Source organism: Megascapheus bottae, chromosome 8, assembly GCF_031878675.1.
Source record: "Megascapheus bottae isolate mThoBot1 chromosome 8, mThoBot2.hap1, whole genome shotgun sequence".
In the NCBI taxonomy this organism is placed as follows: Eukaryota; Metazoa; Chordata; class Mammalia; order Rodentia; family Geomyidae; genus Megascapheus; species Megascapheus bottae.
Window position 1 is genome coordinate 5,048,189 of NC_143516.1, and position 14,029 is coordinate 5,062,217.

The 14,029-nt window shown below is 42.7% G+C and overlaps 1 protein-coding gene across 1 annotated transcript in view; it reads right to left on the reverse strand.

Annotated features, from left to right (window-relative positions):
* Window positions 1–14,029, reverse strand: part of Slc22a3 (solute carrier family 22 member 3) — a 58,199-nt gene that overhangs the window by 22,426 nt on the left and 21,744 nt on the right. Inside the window, exons 2-5 of the mRNA XM_090337871.1 lie at window positions 12,689–12,792; window positions 7,715–7,869; window positions 6,502–6,670; window positions 5,633–5,750 (exon numbers count right to left, since the gene is read on the reverse strand). Coding sequence (XP_090193997.1) covers window positions 5,633–5,750; window positions 6,502–6,670; window positions 7,715–7,869; window positions 12,689–12,792 — 546 coding nt within the window. The remainder of the gene's footprint in view (window positions 1–5,632; window positions 5,751–6,501; window positions 6,671–7,714; window positions 7,870–12,688; window positions 12,793–14,029) is intronic.

The following is a 14,029-nucleotide window of genomic DNA, read 5'->3' on the forward strand; positions in this document are numbered from 1 at the left end:
TGCTCTATGGGAGTGGCTATGGACGTTCAATGAGGAAAAAAAAATAAATGAAACATTCCTCTCAATAAAAAAGAAAACTTTTAAAAGGGGGTTACAGATATTGATATAGAAAGGAGTGTACCAGATAGTCCCAAGATTTCCGAAGGAAAGTCCCTTCGGCTGCAACACCACTATGGACTGGTTTCCAAGCACAGAAGAGTCATCCGTCGAGGGTCAGAAGTCTCTTTGGTAACCACAGGCAACTGAGCCCTAGCCTGACACTTTCCAATGATGCTTTCATCTTTCATGTGCTGAAAATGAACCCAGGATGACTTAATTCATGTTGATGATGGGCCCCCAAGGAATCCCTGTAGGGCCAGAAAGCTCAAATGAACATTCTTTATGTCACCTTAACTTACTCCCAAAAGAACAGGACATGTCGATGTCTAATCATGCAGGGCACAACACCTGGAATCCCATTTTAATATACTGGAGGTTCACTATGAGCAAAGAACATATGGCCTATCGAAAAAGGAAAGAAATCATAACCAGACCTTATGGCTTCATGAACGTAGGAACTCACTAATGAATACGGTCATATTCAGTCCTGGGCATGGGTGTCTTGGTAGCTAGAATTGTGCTGTGCTCTGTGAGACGATTCCCATACAGTGAGTAGAACAGTGGGGTAGAATGGAGGAAGGAGAGGGATCTTAAAAAAATATCCTTAAGCAAAATCAGAAACTTAAAAATGCCCCCCCAGTGGCTCTGCATGGGGTGTTTGATCCAGCACAGTGGACATGTCAGGGAGCAATTAGCAAATAAGGCTGCAGACATCCATTCTCTTAGTCAAGTAACTGAGACCTCACACAGGAAGTGAGGACTCCCAGCAAGAGCAGCCCCTCCCACCTTCCTCTTCACCTGCCTGCAGCCAGGAATCATCTGACTGCCAACCACCTGATTGCGAGTCACCAAAGGACCCCAGACTCTAGGGCCACTTCCTCCTCCATTGAGGATACTTCTTGCACGGCACTGTCACGTCTCTCTCCGACGGTGAGAGGTTCCCCGGACTCTGGGGTCACTTCCACATCTGCTGTGGTCCTGCTTCTGGCCTTTCCCTACATAACCCACTCAACACAAGCCCCTTTTTCCTTCCCTTCTCACTTAGCACGTCTCCATTTGTGCAGGCTGGCAGTTTGCTCTCCCCACCAATAAACTCTTTTCTGCCCCATCCATGTGGCTGTTTGCTTTCAGCAAACCTTACAGGAAGAAGTTGTGTGGCTCACATTGGTGGATGGCTCGTTTGGCTGCTTTAGGTTTGAGGATTCTTTGCTGGAGCAACACAGCTTCAAATTTTCTTTTCTTTTTTTTTTAAACTGCTTTTATTTTGTGGTCCTTGGGTTTGAACTCAGGCCCTTGAGCTTGCTAGGTAGGCACTATATCCCTTGAGCCACATCTCCACCCTGAACTCCAAATGAGGCCAGAAGGTGAGTCTGGGAACGGCCTCTTCTTGGTGATGCTGATACACAGGGATAAGACCAGCCACACAAGTACTCGCAAGCCTCAGCCACCTCCCCTCTTCTGCTGGTAAAGCGCATCACAAGGCCAAGTCCCATGCCAGAAGGGAGGAAGTATCTCTTACCAGGCCAAGAAAGTCATCCACATCACCACACCCAACTTCCGTGGAACCAGAAGCACTTTTATTCCATGGAAATGAGGGGGAATGTGTCACTATTTCTTATTATCTATTCTTACATCAATCAGAACCCTCTGGATAGCCAGGGATGCATCAAAGCCTCCTCTGATGACTAACTCGGTACTGTCCCTGCTGACGGCGTTACCATACTCGGGGGCTTCCGTACGTCAAGATGTGCTTGGCAGCGTCTAGCTTCCTGAGGAACCAGTGATTTCCTCAGGTACAGCCTGCCCCCTTTACATATGCTGGAGAATAGTGAAGATGTGAGATGCTGGTCCTCTGGCAGAGGCTACCCAGACTCACAGTGCTTCAGAAAGCGTTGCCCTGGACTGTGGAACGCAACCAAGTCAAGAGGCTGCATCTAACTCCCAGACAAGGAAATACATCACCCTTGGATGGTAGCAAAGGGTGGGGCTGAGATGCCTAAGCACGTAAGAAAGGATGTGGGCAGCTGGCAATGCTAACACAATCTATCACAAATAACACCACTTCCTGATAAAGTCGTTAAGCAACCATCTCAGATCCCCAACACTTCCAATGGATCAAGTCTACGCTTCTCTGAAATGCTCAGTACCTAATTCCTTCTTCACCTTGGGGCATCTCAGCATCCGGCCTCACCTGGGGTCATCATTCAATGCTCTGCCCGCTTCCTGGCTCTCCCTTCCTCTCTACCAAACAATGATATGTCTATCATGCAAGACTGGAGAGTTCAATTGAATCGGGGCAAGAGGCAGCATGCTACAAGCGACAGGAGTAATTCAGACTGAGAGCAAAGGAAGATCCCTGGAATATACCAGAACTTTTCCCATGAACACAAAGAAGGTGTGACACAAAGACACAGTGGCTCAGCGGGTGACTGCACGCTCTTAATATTACCCATGTTATAGCGATGTTTACATGGTTTCTGCTATAGATGTACCAAAAATTGGGTTCTTATTTTTAGGTATGTATTACAAATTCAAGTATTGAAGGCTGTGATGACACCTTCCACTACGAAAGTGGAGACTGAGAGGCTCATAGTTCAAGGCCAGCTTAGGCAAAAGTTTGTGAGACTCCTTTTGCTGCCAATAGCTGTGTGAGTGGGTCTTGCCTGCCATCCCAGCCTCACAAGGAGGATAAATGGGAAGGTCATGGCCTGGGCATAAATTGAGATCCTCAAAATAACTAACTAAGGCAAAAAGACTAGGGCCAGGGCTCAAGTGGTAGAGCGTCTACCTGGCAAGGGCAAAGGCTTCAAAAGTTCCCTCCTCAATAAAACCCACTCATACACACATATAAATATATATACACATATATATTCATGCATATGTATCATACATCTCTCTGTGGGCATATATATATATATATATGGCTGAGGGCCACATATACATATGTGTATATATACTTACATGTACACATACATTTCTCTCTGTCTCTTTATGGCCATATGACTCAATATATACATATATATATAATTCTCTTTCTTTAAATATATGAACAAATATTGTGCATAAATACATGGCTGAGGGTCATTGGTTGCTAACCCTAGCTAACCCTTCTTCTGTATTGAGTCACTACCTACTACATAGAATTCAGCCTTTAATGACACACACACACACACACCCTTTGCTAATCTGAGTAATTTGGAGAAAGATACTTCTCATTGCATTTTGCAATGCACCTCAGAATTTCTAATGCTTTATCCCCTTCCTACTCAATAAGAACAGGGAGATTCAGGAACCACCCTAGCGAGGGAGGAAACAACTTTGAGTTATGTTAGGAATGTCAAAACCTGAATGTTTATCACCTGAAAGCCAGCCGTGACTTTGGAAAATGCAAACTCCAGGATCAGTTTGTCTGTGGGTTCAATGAGCACCAAGTGAAACAGAACGGAGATGATTCCTGGCCAGACAGCCCCCTCGGCATTGCATCTGGTCAAGTGACAGAGCCAGATTCATCCTTCCTGTTTCTTCCTTCCACATGCTAAAGCTGGGAGCTTGCATACTTCCACTTTGTAGTGACCTCAGGGTTTTCTTAAAATCAAGCACATGCTCTTGAGTCATTTTAAACCAAGTCTTAGGATTCCTGAAAACATCCCTGGACCCTAGGTTAGTGATAGGATCTCAGGACGTGTTTGGCAGTCAAGAGGCCTTGGAAGAAAGGAGAAGCCAGAGCTGCCCAACCCCCCAGGACTGCTTTGAATCCAGCCAGATTCATTGAAATCTATTCCAACTTTCTTTGCTCTCCATTGGCTTCCTGAGTGAGGTGGGAAGTGGAATGGCATTGAGGAATGAGGTAATTTCTAGGTTAACTTACAGATATCAGGATTGCTTTGGGAAGCTATGTGAAAAAGGAGACCACTGGCTACTCCAGCTAAAGCTGAGGGTCTCTGATATTATATACAGGGTGCAAGATGCAGATGGATGCCCTACCTCCACCTGAGATTACAGGTGTGGGCTAGCAAAGTTGGACCCAAAGTTCTGGGGTTTTAGTTCCAGTCCTATCTTGGGTCCGAGGGGCTCTCCTCGGGTTCCTTTTGTTCAAGGTAAGTGCTCTACCTCTTAAAACACAAAGCCACTTCTGGCTTTTTCGGAGTGGTTTATTGGAGAAAAGTGGTTCACAGACTCGCCTGCCTGGGATAGCTTTGAGCCACAATCCTCAGCTCTCAGTCTCTTCAGAGCTAGAATTCCAAGCATAAGCCACCTGTCTCACAATTCATTCATTTTTTAATTTTTTTCCTAGTCCTGGGGCTTGAACTTAGGGCCTGAGCACTGTCCATGGGCTTTCTCAAGGCTAGGGTTCTATCACTTGAGCCACAGCACCACTTCTAGCTTTCTTTCTGTGTATCTAGTACTGAGGAAATAAACTCAGGTCTTTGTGCATGCTAGGCAAACACTCTACCACCAGGCCAAACTCCAGGCCCATCACAGTTCATTTTTAACTCACTTGTAAAAGTGACAGTCGAGCCACTGAAACCTTTGTCAACACAGAAGGTGCTGCTTTACCAATTCCCACAAGAAGGATGACCGCTAGACTCCACATGAGCCTAACCAAGTCCAAGGGGACTAAAGCCACCCATACCCAGTTTCTTTTCAGAAAGTTCTTACCAGAATGTTTCTGCTGCGAAGGAAGCGATGTTGGCAGCCTAATAGGTTCAAGGTTTAAATTAAGATTCATATCTAACATTCTCTTTAGATAACCTTTCTGTCCCTGGCACTCAGTTTTGTTAGCAAATGCCCTGTCCTGTGTTTTGGTTTTGTTGTTATTTTAATATACTGATCCCGGATCATTTATTGTGTTATAGTTTCAACCACATATCACACCTACCAAAAAAACAATGAGCTCATATCTTTTCCCTACACTGCTTAGAATATGAGGTCAGAGTCATGCAAAAGGTCTTTGCTACTGGAATACAGTAGGGAGGAAGGAAAGAAGAGAGACAGGGAGAGAAAGAGAGGGAAAGAGGAAAGAAGGTTGGTAAGCAAATGCAAGTCTAAGCTGCAATATTGCATTTTTCTCAAATTAATAATATTCCAAAACTAAATTTTAAACCAAATCTTTAGATAATGCCTAGAACAGATTTAGAGAATCTGGAGGTTTAGCTCTGTGATAAATGGAACATTTGTCTAGTATGCACAAGGCCTTGAGTTCATTTCCAGCATCAAAACACACACACACACACACACACACACACACACACACACACACAAACGAACAGATTTACAGTGTGTGAAATCAATGTGAACTAGAACGTACTATGAGGTCTACCATACATAAACTACAATAATTCAAGAAACTTGTTGGAACCATTACAGTATGGATTGAAACGATCAGTTTAACACAGCCCAAAATGGCTTAGTCAGATGTTTTGCAACATGCATGCAATTTTAAAATGCAAAATCCAGTGCATCAATGGCAAATAAATTAATTTTACCCAATTTAACAATCTTTGTTACTAGTAATGAGTAAAATTATAATTACCTCTGAGTAATTTGGCGAAAGATACTTCCCATTGCATTTTGCAATGCGTCTCAGAATTTGTAATGCTTTATCACCTTCCTTCCGAGTCACGAGCCAGCGGGGAGATTCAGGAACCACCCTAGCAAGGGAGAAAGTCCTTTGAGTAAAGGGAGGAACGTCAAAACCTGAACGGTGACCCCTGAATTTTTGTATCACAATTAAGAACAAGTGGAAGCAACTTTCAGAGCTGGCAACAGGCTCTCTGAAATATAGATTATCCCTGAAAACTAATAATAAACGGAAAATATCTAACCTAATCTTTGAGTCGTTACTCATAAAGATAACTGATATCATATTGTTCTTCCAAGGCCAAGTTATCCAATAGCACTGTGCCTGGTGAGTATTTAGGAAAGGTTAGAAACCAAATTTATGTAAAATGATTTGCCCATATATTCAAATTCAATGACAGGAGTTGTTAAAAGAGATCAGACCCAGAAGATTCAAATGTATACACCTGCATCTTCTTGATAATTTAATTTTCTAATTTTCCTAATACTTTCCTATTCCTCAGAGAATTCCTGGATCATTGTCCATCTGCTTAATGGAAACTACAAAGAAAGAAATTAATTACATTACACTTAATTTGCATGTTGAAATACTGACAGATACATTTTTTTTGCCTCATCATCTTCAAGAAACTATTACAAAACATGGACATATAATGCAACACTTTGTTTAAATTTTTGTGTTTTGGTACAATCAATAATAGTTGTAAATTCTCCTGTTTTAAGTAGTTCTCAAAGTTCAGCAGAAATCTTTATGGCTTTCATTTCCTTATGTGGGTTTTGCATTCTTAGGGAACAAGTATAAATGCTATGTGACCACATTACCAGTAATAAAGAAGGAAGAGAAAGTTGGGCAGAGTGATAGCCAGCTGGATCCCTTGCCAACTGGGGATAAAGTAGGCAATTCCCGGGAGAATTATAATCCCCAGAGTGAAGAACATCTGAATCACAACTCCGACAATCCGCCTTTGTTTCGAACCCACTATTTCTGTCACTGCAGAGGAACAAACACAAAAGGTAAGGCAAAGTGAAGATCAGCTTTCACAGACACACACACACTCCACCTGCCAAATCCATCACCACTGGTGAGACACGCTAGACTCTTATCTCCCATTAGCCACCCCAAAACCTGGAAGTAGAGTCATGGCCCAAATGGTAGAGTGCTAGCCTTGAAAAAAAGAATGCTAGGGGAATACCCAGGTTCTAAACTGAAGCACTTGGACTGGCCAACAGGAAAAAAAACATGGAGGAAATGTTATTTCTCAGTTCTAGTCAGCAGCGATCACTCTCTCAGAGATGCTAGAAAGTTTTCTAAGCATTGCTTGAGTGTTGAGAAAGTGGATGTCCAGAATACTGGAGCAGTAGTGGAAACTGGGTGTTCTTATTTTCCGGGGCATGAATCCACCAAACCTTAGAGCCAGTAGCCGGTGCTAAGCTAGAAGCAGAGCAAAAGGGGGCACCTACGATGTTCTCAGTGATACAAGAAAGCATGGGGGAAGATTGCTTCTTTCCTAGCTGAAGGTCAAGTTTTCTAGTTATGGAAGATCGCAAAGATTATAAACAAGCTCGTTTCAGTACGTATTTCCCATGTGTAAAACATTCTCTGCTTATATAGGAGATAAAAGGTATTTGACAACTTATGAATGTAACATCTAACTATAGTTCCAGCACCGATACACAAAAAAGGCTTCAAACTGTTGCTTCAAGGAGCTACTAAAATCTATATGGAAATCAGTTTCTAGTAAAGCAGAATCATGGAATTTGTGATAACCATGAGAAAGAGTGAGAGAAGTTGTTCACTACACGGTTTTATACTCCATATCAGAGCCCCAAATTTTCTATCTCTTTCTAAATTTCTGCTAATATGAAAAGAAATATTTCAGTTCCTATTGCAGTCAGAATTCTGCTCCTGAGCATTCTTATTGCAGAAATGGTATCAGTAACCAGATGAGTCTGGGGTGGTTGCAATGGCCTTGCCTGCCCCTCTGAGGCCAGCCTCCCCCAGACTCCCACAGAGGAGAGGGCGCAGAAGTCTTACCAATGACGAAGCAAGCCATCCATGTCCCCTTGCCAAACACACCTTGGAGGAAGCGGAAGACCACAAACACAGGGAAATTTGGTGCGAAGGCCACCACGACACCGGTGACGCCGACGCCGAAACAGGATATTAAGTAAATGACTATCCTGCCATACCTTTTAGAAAAGGAGAGAAGAGATCAACTTCAACATTTTCCTCCACACAGTGGCTTGGTCACGTGCCAATGGTTCACTGTTGTAATCCTATTCTGGAAGCTGAGATAGAAGGATCCCAGTTTGAAGCCAGCCAAGATTAAAACGTCTACGAGATTTTTATGGGCAATTAACCATCAAAAGGCTGGAAGTAGAGTTGCAGCTCAAGTGGTAGAGAGCCAGCCTTGAGCGAAAACACTAAGAGAAAATGTAAGGTCTGAGTTCAAGTCCCAGTATCCCCCTTCCCCTCCCCAGAGAAGTTGCAAGCACAGAAAATGTACTTTTTGTAACTTCCTTTTTACACTAGACAATAGTAATATTACATATATATATATATATACATATATATTGTCAGTCACAGAGCTTGAACTCTGGGCCTGGGTGCTGTCCCTGAGGTCTTCAGCTCAAGGCTAGTGCTCTACCACTTTGAGTCACAGCACCACTTCCATTTTTCTGGTGCTTAACTGAAGACATGAGTCTCACAAACTTTCATGCCTGGGCTGGCTTTGAACCATGATCCTCAGATCTCAGCCTTCTGAGTATCTGCAATTACAGTCACTGGCGCCCAACTTATGATAATATTTAAATGAGTACTTATAATTAAAGAACTGTGGAAAGCTAGAAGCTTTGTTATATGTCAAAACCAAGACAAGTGAAATGTGTCCCTGTGAACTGACACAACAGAGTTTAAAGAAGCTTCCCCAAAGGGGGTTCTCTCACTGACACACTGGCTCAGTCTCCTAATGGCATGGACTGGACCCCTTCTAGTACCTTTTATGTACGGAGTCACAGGAGAAAGGGACAGAATGAAGTGACACAGGTACATTACAGCTAGGAGTCCTCCTTTATCAGCTTGCCTGAATGGATCGCCAGTCACGTGACCTGGACATTAAATCACCAAGTACTACTGGTATCCCTCAATAGCCAGTAGCAAATGGGTTCCTCTATTCTAATGCTAACTTAAGTAGTTAAATACTAGTGTTAAGTCTTAGCTCACGCTTTATACTTTATAGCAGGGATTACAGAATTGCTGAAAAGGGGTTAAAGTTGGTGCAGGAAGTGAAGTTGTGCCTCAAGTGGTAGAGTGACAACTCAAGGATAGCCTTCAGGTGCTTGAAATCCAACTGCAGGGAGCGGGATATCTGGGTAACTAGCCCATTACCATCTCTCCTTTGTGAACCCCAGCAGGTTTCAGCATGTACCATGTGGATATCAGGCTGTAGCCTGCTCTAGGTTACTTCCTATTATACAGCCCGGGCTTGTCCTGAGCACCTCCATTTTATAAAATAGCAGTTTTCTCCAATTTAAGTGCAGAAGGATTCTATATCGTTAGCAGAAATAAACAACCATCATCTGTCTAGTGCAAACCACAAGGCAGACTAACCCCCACCTTGCTTATGTACTGCCTATGAACTTACCAAAGTAGCCCAGGACACATGGACACACGGGTGTATAAAATCTACAGCAGGAAAAGCCAGGCTCGTGAGCTCCTCCTACACACCAGGTCAAGCAATAATGCAACCCTCTCACTCAACCAAGTCAGGCCCCAACCAGGGGGCACTTAGACTGGTACACAGTGGTACCCGCCTGTCTGCCCTGAGACCATCTGGCACACACTTCCAGGAGTGCCAGTAGTGAGCTCTAGACTCGCAGGCCTCAGATCGCACCCTGCCCCCCTGCCTGATGCCCTGCTCAGCGGGTAGATTTCTTCTTTCTAGTGTAGAACGACATTTCATTGTCTAGATATATCCTAGATTATTTATGCATTCCCCTACTGGAAAAAAAATTGCAGTTGCTTCCAAATTTAGGCAATCGTGACTACCGCTGCTGTAACAGTATGTCCAGGTTTTGTGTGGATACACGTTTTCAGCATCTTGGAGTGAACACCAAGGACTGAAATTGCTGGATTGTATATGTTTAGTTTTATGAGACAAAACACAGAGACTGCCAGACCGTCTTCTCAAGTGGCTTTACCACTGCAGCACACCAACAGTGGAGAAACACTCCCTCAGTTACACACACGGAACAGCATTTGGCATTGCCAGTGCTCTAATGTGCCGTCAGCCACTTAGAATGTAAGTATAGATATCTTGGGCATAATTTGCATTTCTTTGATGATCTAGCATGTGGAGCATCTTTATTTAATCATCTGTACATTTAAAAAAAAAATCAAAATCAGGGGCCGGGAGTTTGGCCTAGTGGTAGAGTACTTGCCTAGCATGCACAAAGACCTGGGTTCGATTCCTCGGTACCACATACATAGAAAAAAGCCAGAAGTGGTGCTGAAGTTCAAGTGGTTCAAGCTCTAACCTTGAGAAAGTCCAAGGGCAGTGCTCAGGCCTGAGCTCAAGCCCAGGACTGGCAAAAAAATAAAAATAAAATAAAAGTAAAAAAAATCAAAATCATAGAGGAGACATCAGAGAGTGTACTTTTCTTTTTAAAAGTCAGGTTATTTTATTTGGTTAAATCTTCAGAATTCTTTGTATCTTTTGGATAACAGCTGTTTGTCAAATAGTCCTTTTGCCAATACGTTTTCACAGCCTATGTCTTATCTTTTTCATCCTCTTGACTGTTTTATTTTTTTTAACACAGCAGAAAACTTTTCATTTTAATTAAGACCAGCTTATCAATTCTTCAAGAATCATGCCTTTGATGTTATATTTAGAAAATCATTGCCAAACTCAAAGAGTCCTAGATTTTCTCCAGAGAAAATCTTCAAGAGGTTTTGCATTTTGTGTTCTACATTTAGGTCTACTCTTGTCACTGTGACAGGCTGCTCTGATTCCATTTTTCTCCTTCAATATAGTAGGCTATTCTGAGTCTTTCACATTTTCCTATAAGCTTTAGAATCAGGTTGTTAAGCAAAATGTAGCATGATGGGATTGTGATTAGGATTGCAGGGTGGGGAGAATGGGCATCTTGCCTATGTATGAACGTGGAACGTTTATCACCTTGTTAGTTCTCTTGGCTTTTCATCAGCTTTACAGATCTTTATAGATCTTGAATATATTTGCTTTATTTATGCCTAACAACTTTACTTGGAGAGGGTTGTAATATTAGTATATTTTAAAATTCAGATTCCACTTGTTTAGTCCTAGTATATTGAAAAGCCACTGACTTTTGGTATTAACCTTGTATCCTGCGACACTGCTCGGCTCACTAACTCCTTTCAGGACAATTTTCGCAAGATTGTGGTTGTTGATTCCCTAGGACTTTCTACACAATCATGTTTCTGCAAATAATGACAGTTCAGTTCAGTTCTTTTTCCCCCACTCAGTGTCTTTCATTTCCTTTTCTTTCCTTACTTCATCAGCCAGCATTTCTAGTATGACACTGAAGACCCTGGAAGACCCTGGTTTTGCTCCTGATGTTGATAGGGAAGCTTCTCGTTTCTTATCATTAGTGTGGGGGTAGCTAGAAGTTTCTCTTTTGTAAGCTTTCTTTTTTACTAAGTTAAGGATGTTCACTTCTTACTGTATAGACTGATACTATGTGATTTTTTTTTCTCCCATTAACCAGTTGCTGTGGTAAATTGCATGACTTGTTTATTGCTATGATTTGGACTTGGTTTGATCCCTAAAGGTTCCTGTGCTGGAAGCTTGGGCCCAGACTTGTCAGCACCGAGGGGGTGAGGAGTAGCAGGAGATAACTAGGTCATTGCAGGGCTCTACCTCACGAATGCGTTCATGCTGGCTTCCATGTGAGTAGTTCTCTCCCGCGCTGGTGTCTGTGAAGAGGGACCAAGGCAGCTCTCAGTCCATCCCGTTCATGCAGTGGCATCTCACCGCTGGGATGCTGCCAGCTCCCAGGCCCTCTCCAGAGCCAGGCAGCGGCTGACACCATGCTCTCAGACCTCCAGAATTGTGGGCTACAGAAACCTGTTTTCCAGCCCTTCTTAAAGAGCAATAGTGGTAACAGGGTATTTATGCAGTGTTTACTGCGTGAGTGTTTCAGATATATAAACCCATGTTCTATGGTTCAGAACCAATGACCTGGGTTTCTTCTTCTATTATCTGGAAGGTTTAGCCTTCCCTTATAGCCTAGAGGAAAATGAAATGATCTGTATTGTTTTTGTTTTGTTTTGCTGGTACTGGGCTGGAACTCAGAAGTTTTGTACTCACTCAGCTTGGTTGATCACAGCTAGTACTCTACTACTTGAGCCATGCCTCCAATCCAGAATTGTGTTGGTTCATTGAGGATGAGAGCTAAAGGACTTTCCTTCTTGACCTGGCTTTTTTAAAATTGCCAGTCTTGGGGCTTGAACTCAGGGCCTGAGCCCTGTCCTTGGGCTTTCTCAAGGCTAGCACCCTACTACTTGAGCCACAGTACCATTTCTGGCTTTTTCTACGTACGTGGTACCAAGGAATCGAACTCTGGTCTTCGTGCATGCTGGGAAGGCACTCTACCACTAGGCCAAACTCCTGGGCCCTGACCTGGCTTTTTACCACAGTCTTCCAGCTTTCAGCCTTCTGAGTAACTAGGATTTTAGGCATGAGCCACCAGCACCTGGCCTACAATCTGCCTTTTAAAGATTAAAGACAGAGAGAATACTTAAGAAAAAGGGGGAGGGATACAGTATATTACCTGGAGAATTCAGAACCAGCAAATAAATCTACTGTTAAAAACTTAGCCAAACCATATAAGTACAAATGTCATGACTGGTAGAAGAAGAAATTCGCCTCCGAATTGGGTCAAGCTATCTTCGGTAGGTGACAGAAAGCATCGTCATCTCCACGTGCACACGGTGTGTGCGGGATGTAACGGTTCTCATATCTGGTCTTACCTGTCTGCTGCATAGCCCAAGGTAAACGCTCCCACCAGGAAGCCCAGGTTCAGGATGGCTTGGGTGAAGTCCAGCATCCACGCATTGACACAGACAAGATCAAACTAGAGAAACAAAGACACACGTGTGTGTGTGTGGGGGGGGTTATAGCATACTCTCCTGGGTACATCAATGGTCTTTAAGCATTTTTTCTTAAAGCCTCTTCCAATAAATCATCATATGAATGTTTATATGGAAGACATAATTTTATCAGTTTAAATAATTCAGAAAATGGAATTTATAGTATACTATAAATACTGATATTTTTAAATATTAAGAATGTCCAGTAAAATATATTTTTATTTATACTTTAGTATATAGAGTATTATGCCACTTTTTTTTGACCATCCTGGGGCTTGAACTCAGGGTCTGAGCACTGTCCTCGGGCTTTCTCAAGGCTAGAGCTCTACCACTGTGAGCTTCAGCAATACTTGCCCCTTTTTCTGTGTATGTGATACCAACAAATCAGATCCGGGGCTTCATGCATGCTAGGTGAGCACTCTATCACTAGGCCACACTTCTGGTCCCCATTATGCCACATTTTACCAGCATAAATATGAGATTGGATCGCTGCCATCATCCAGTAAAAAGAAGTTACTTCCCACAATTCCATGTGTAATTAGGTCTATATAAACTGACATTTAACTTTTGAAATGGCCATGAAAATAAGTTTCTAACTACTAGATCTTATTCTGAGTTATACTCATTATTACATTCAGATCATACTTGGTAAAATATAAGCCATGGTGAATTTTGAAAAATAATTACGACACAGGCTGAAATCATGCTAGAAATGGGCCATTTGGAGAATACTGACAGGGCGCAGGCTTCCTAACTGAGGTCACGTGACCCGCAGATGGACATCTATTACTAGAAAGAACTGATGCTCAACAGCAAGTCTATTTCTGTCGCTCAGTTTTATAAATTTATGGTCCCAGAAATCATGTATCTATAAACAAACCAGTGGGAATGGAGAGAGATTTTTATGGCAATGTTACTCAATCCTTTGCCATTCCCAATTAATGCCACACTTTGCGTACTGTTCTAGCCTCAAGTTTATTTTTACTTTTCTAACTGCTAATACATTATTTAAGTCCTCATACAGTTTTCCTGGAAGCAAGAAATGGGAAACACGACTTACACGAAGAAAAGTCATCAGCTATCTTTTTTTCCCCCCTTCATTTCTTTCTTCATATCCAAATGAGGGCTTTAAATTGTCCCCTGGTTTGATGCCCCAAGGTTGTAAAGCTTTTAACCTCCACATCATGGGAAGATGAGCCAGCTACTAATTCCTCTTCTCAC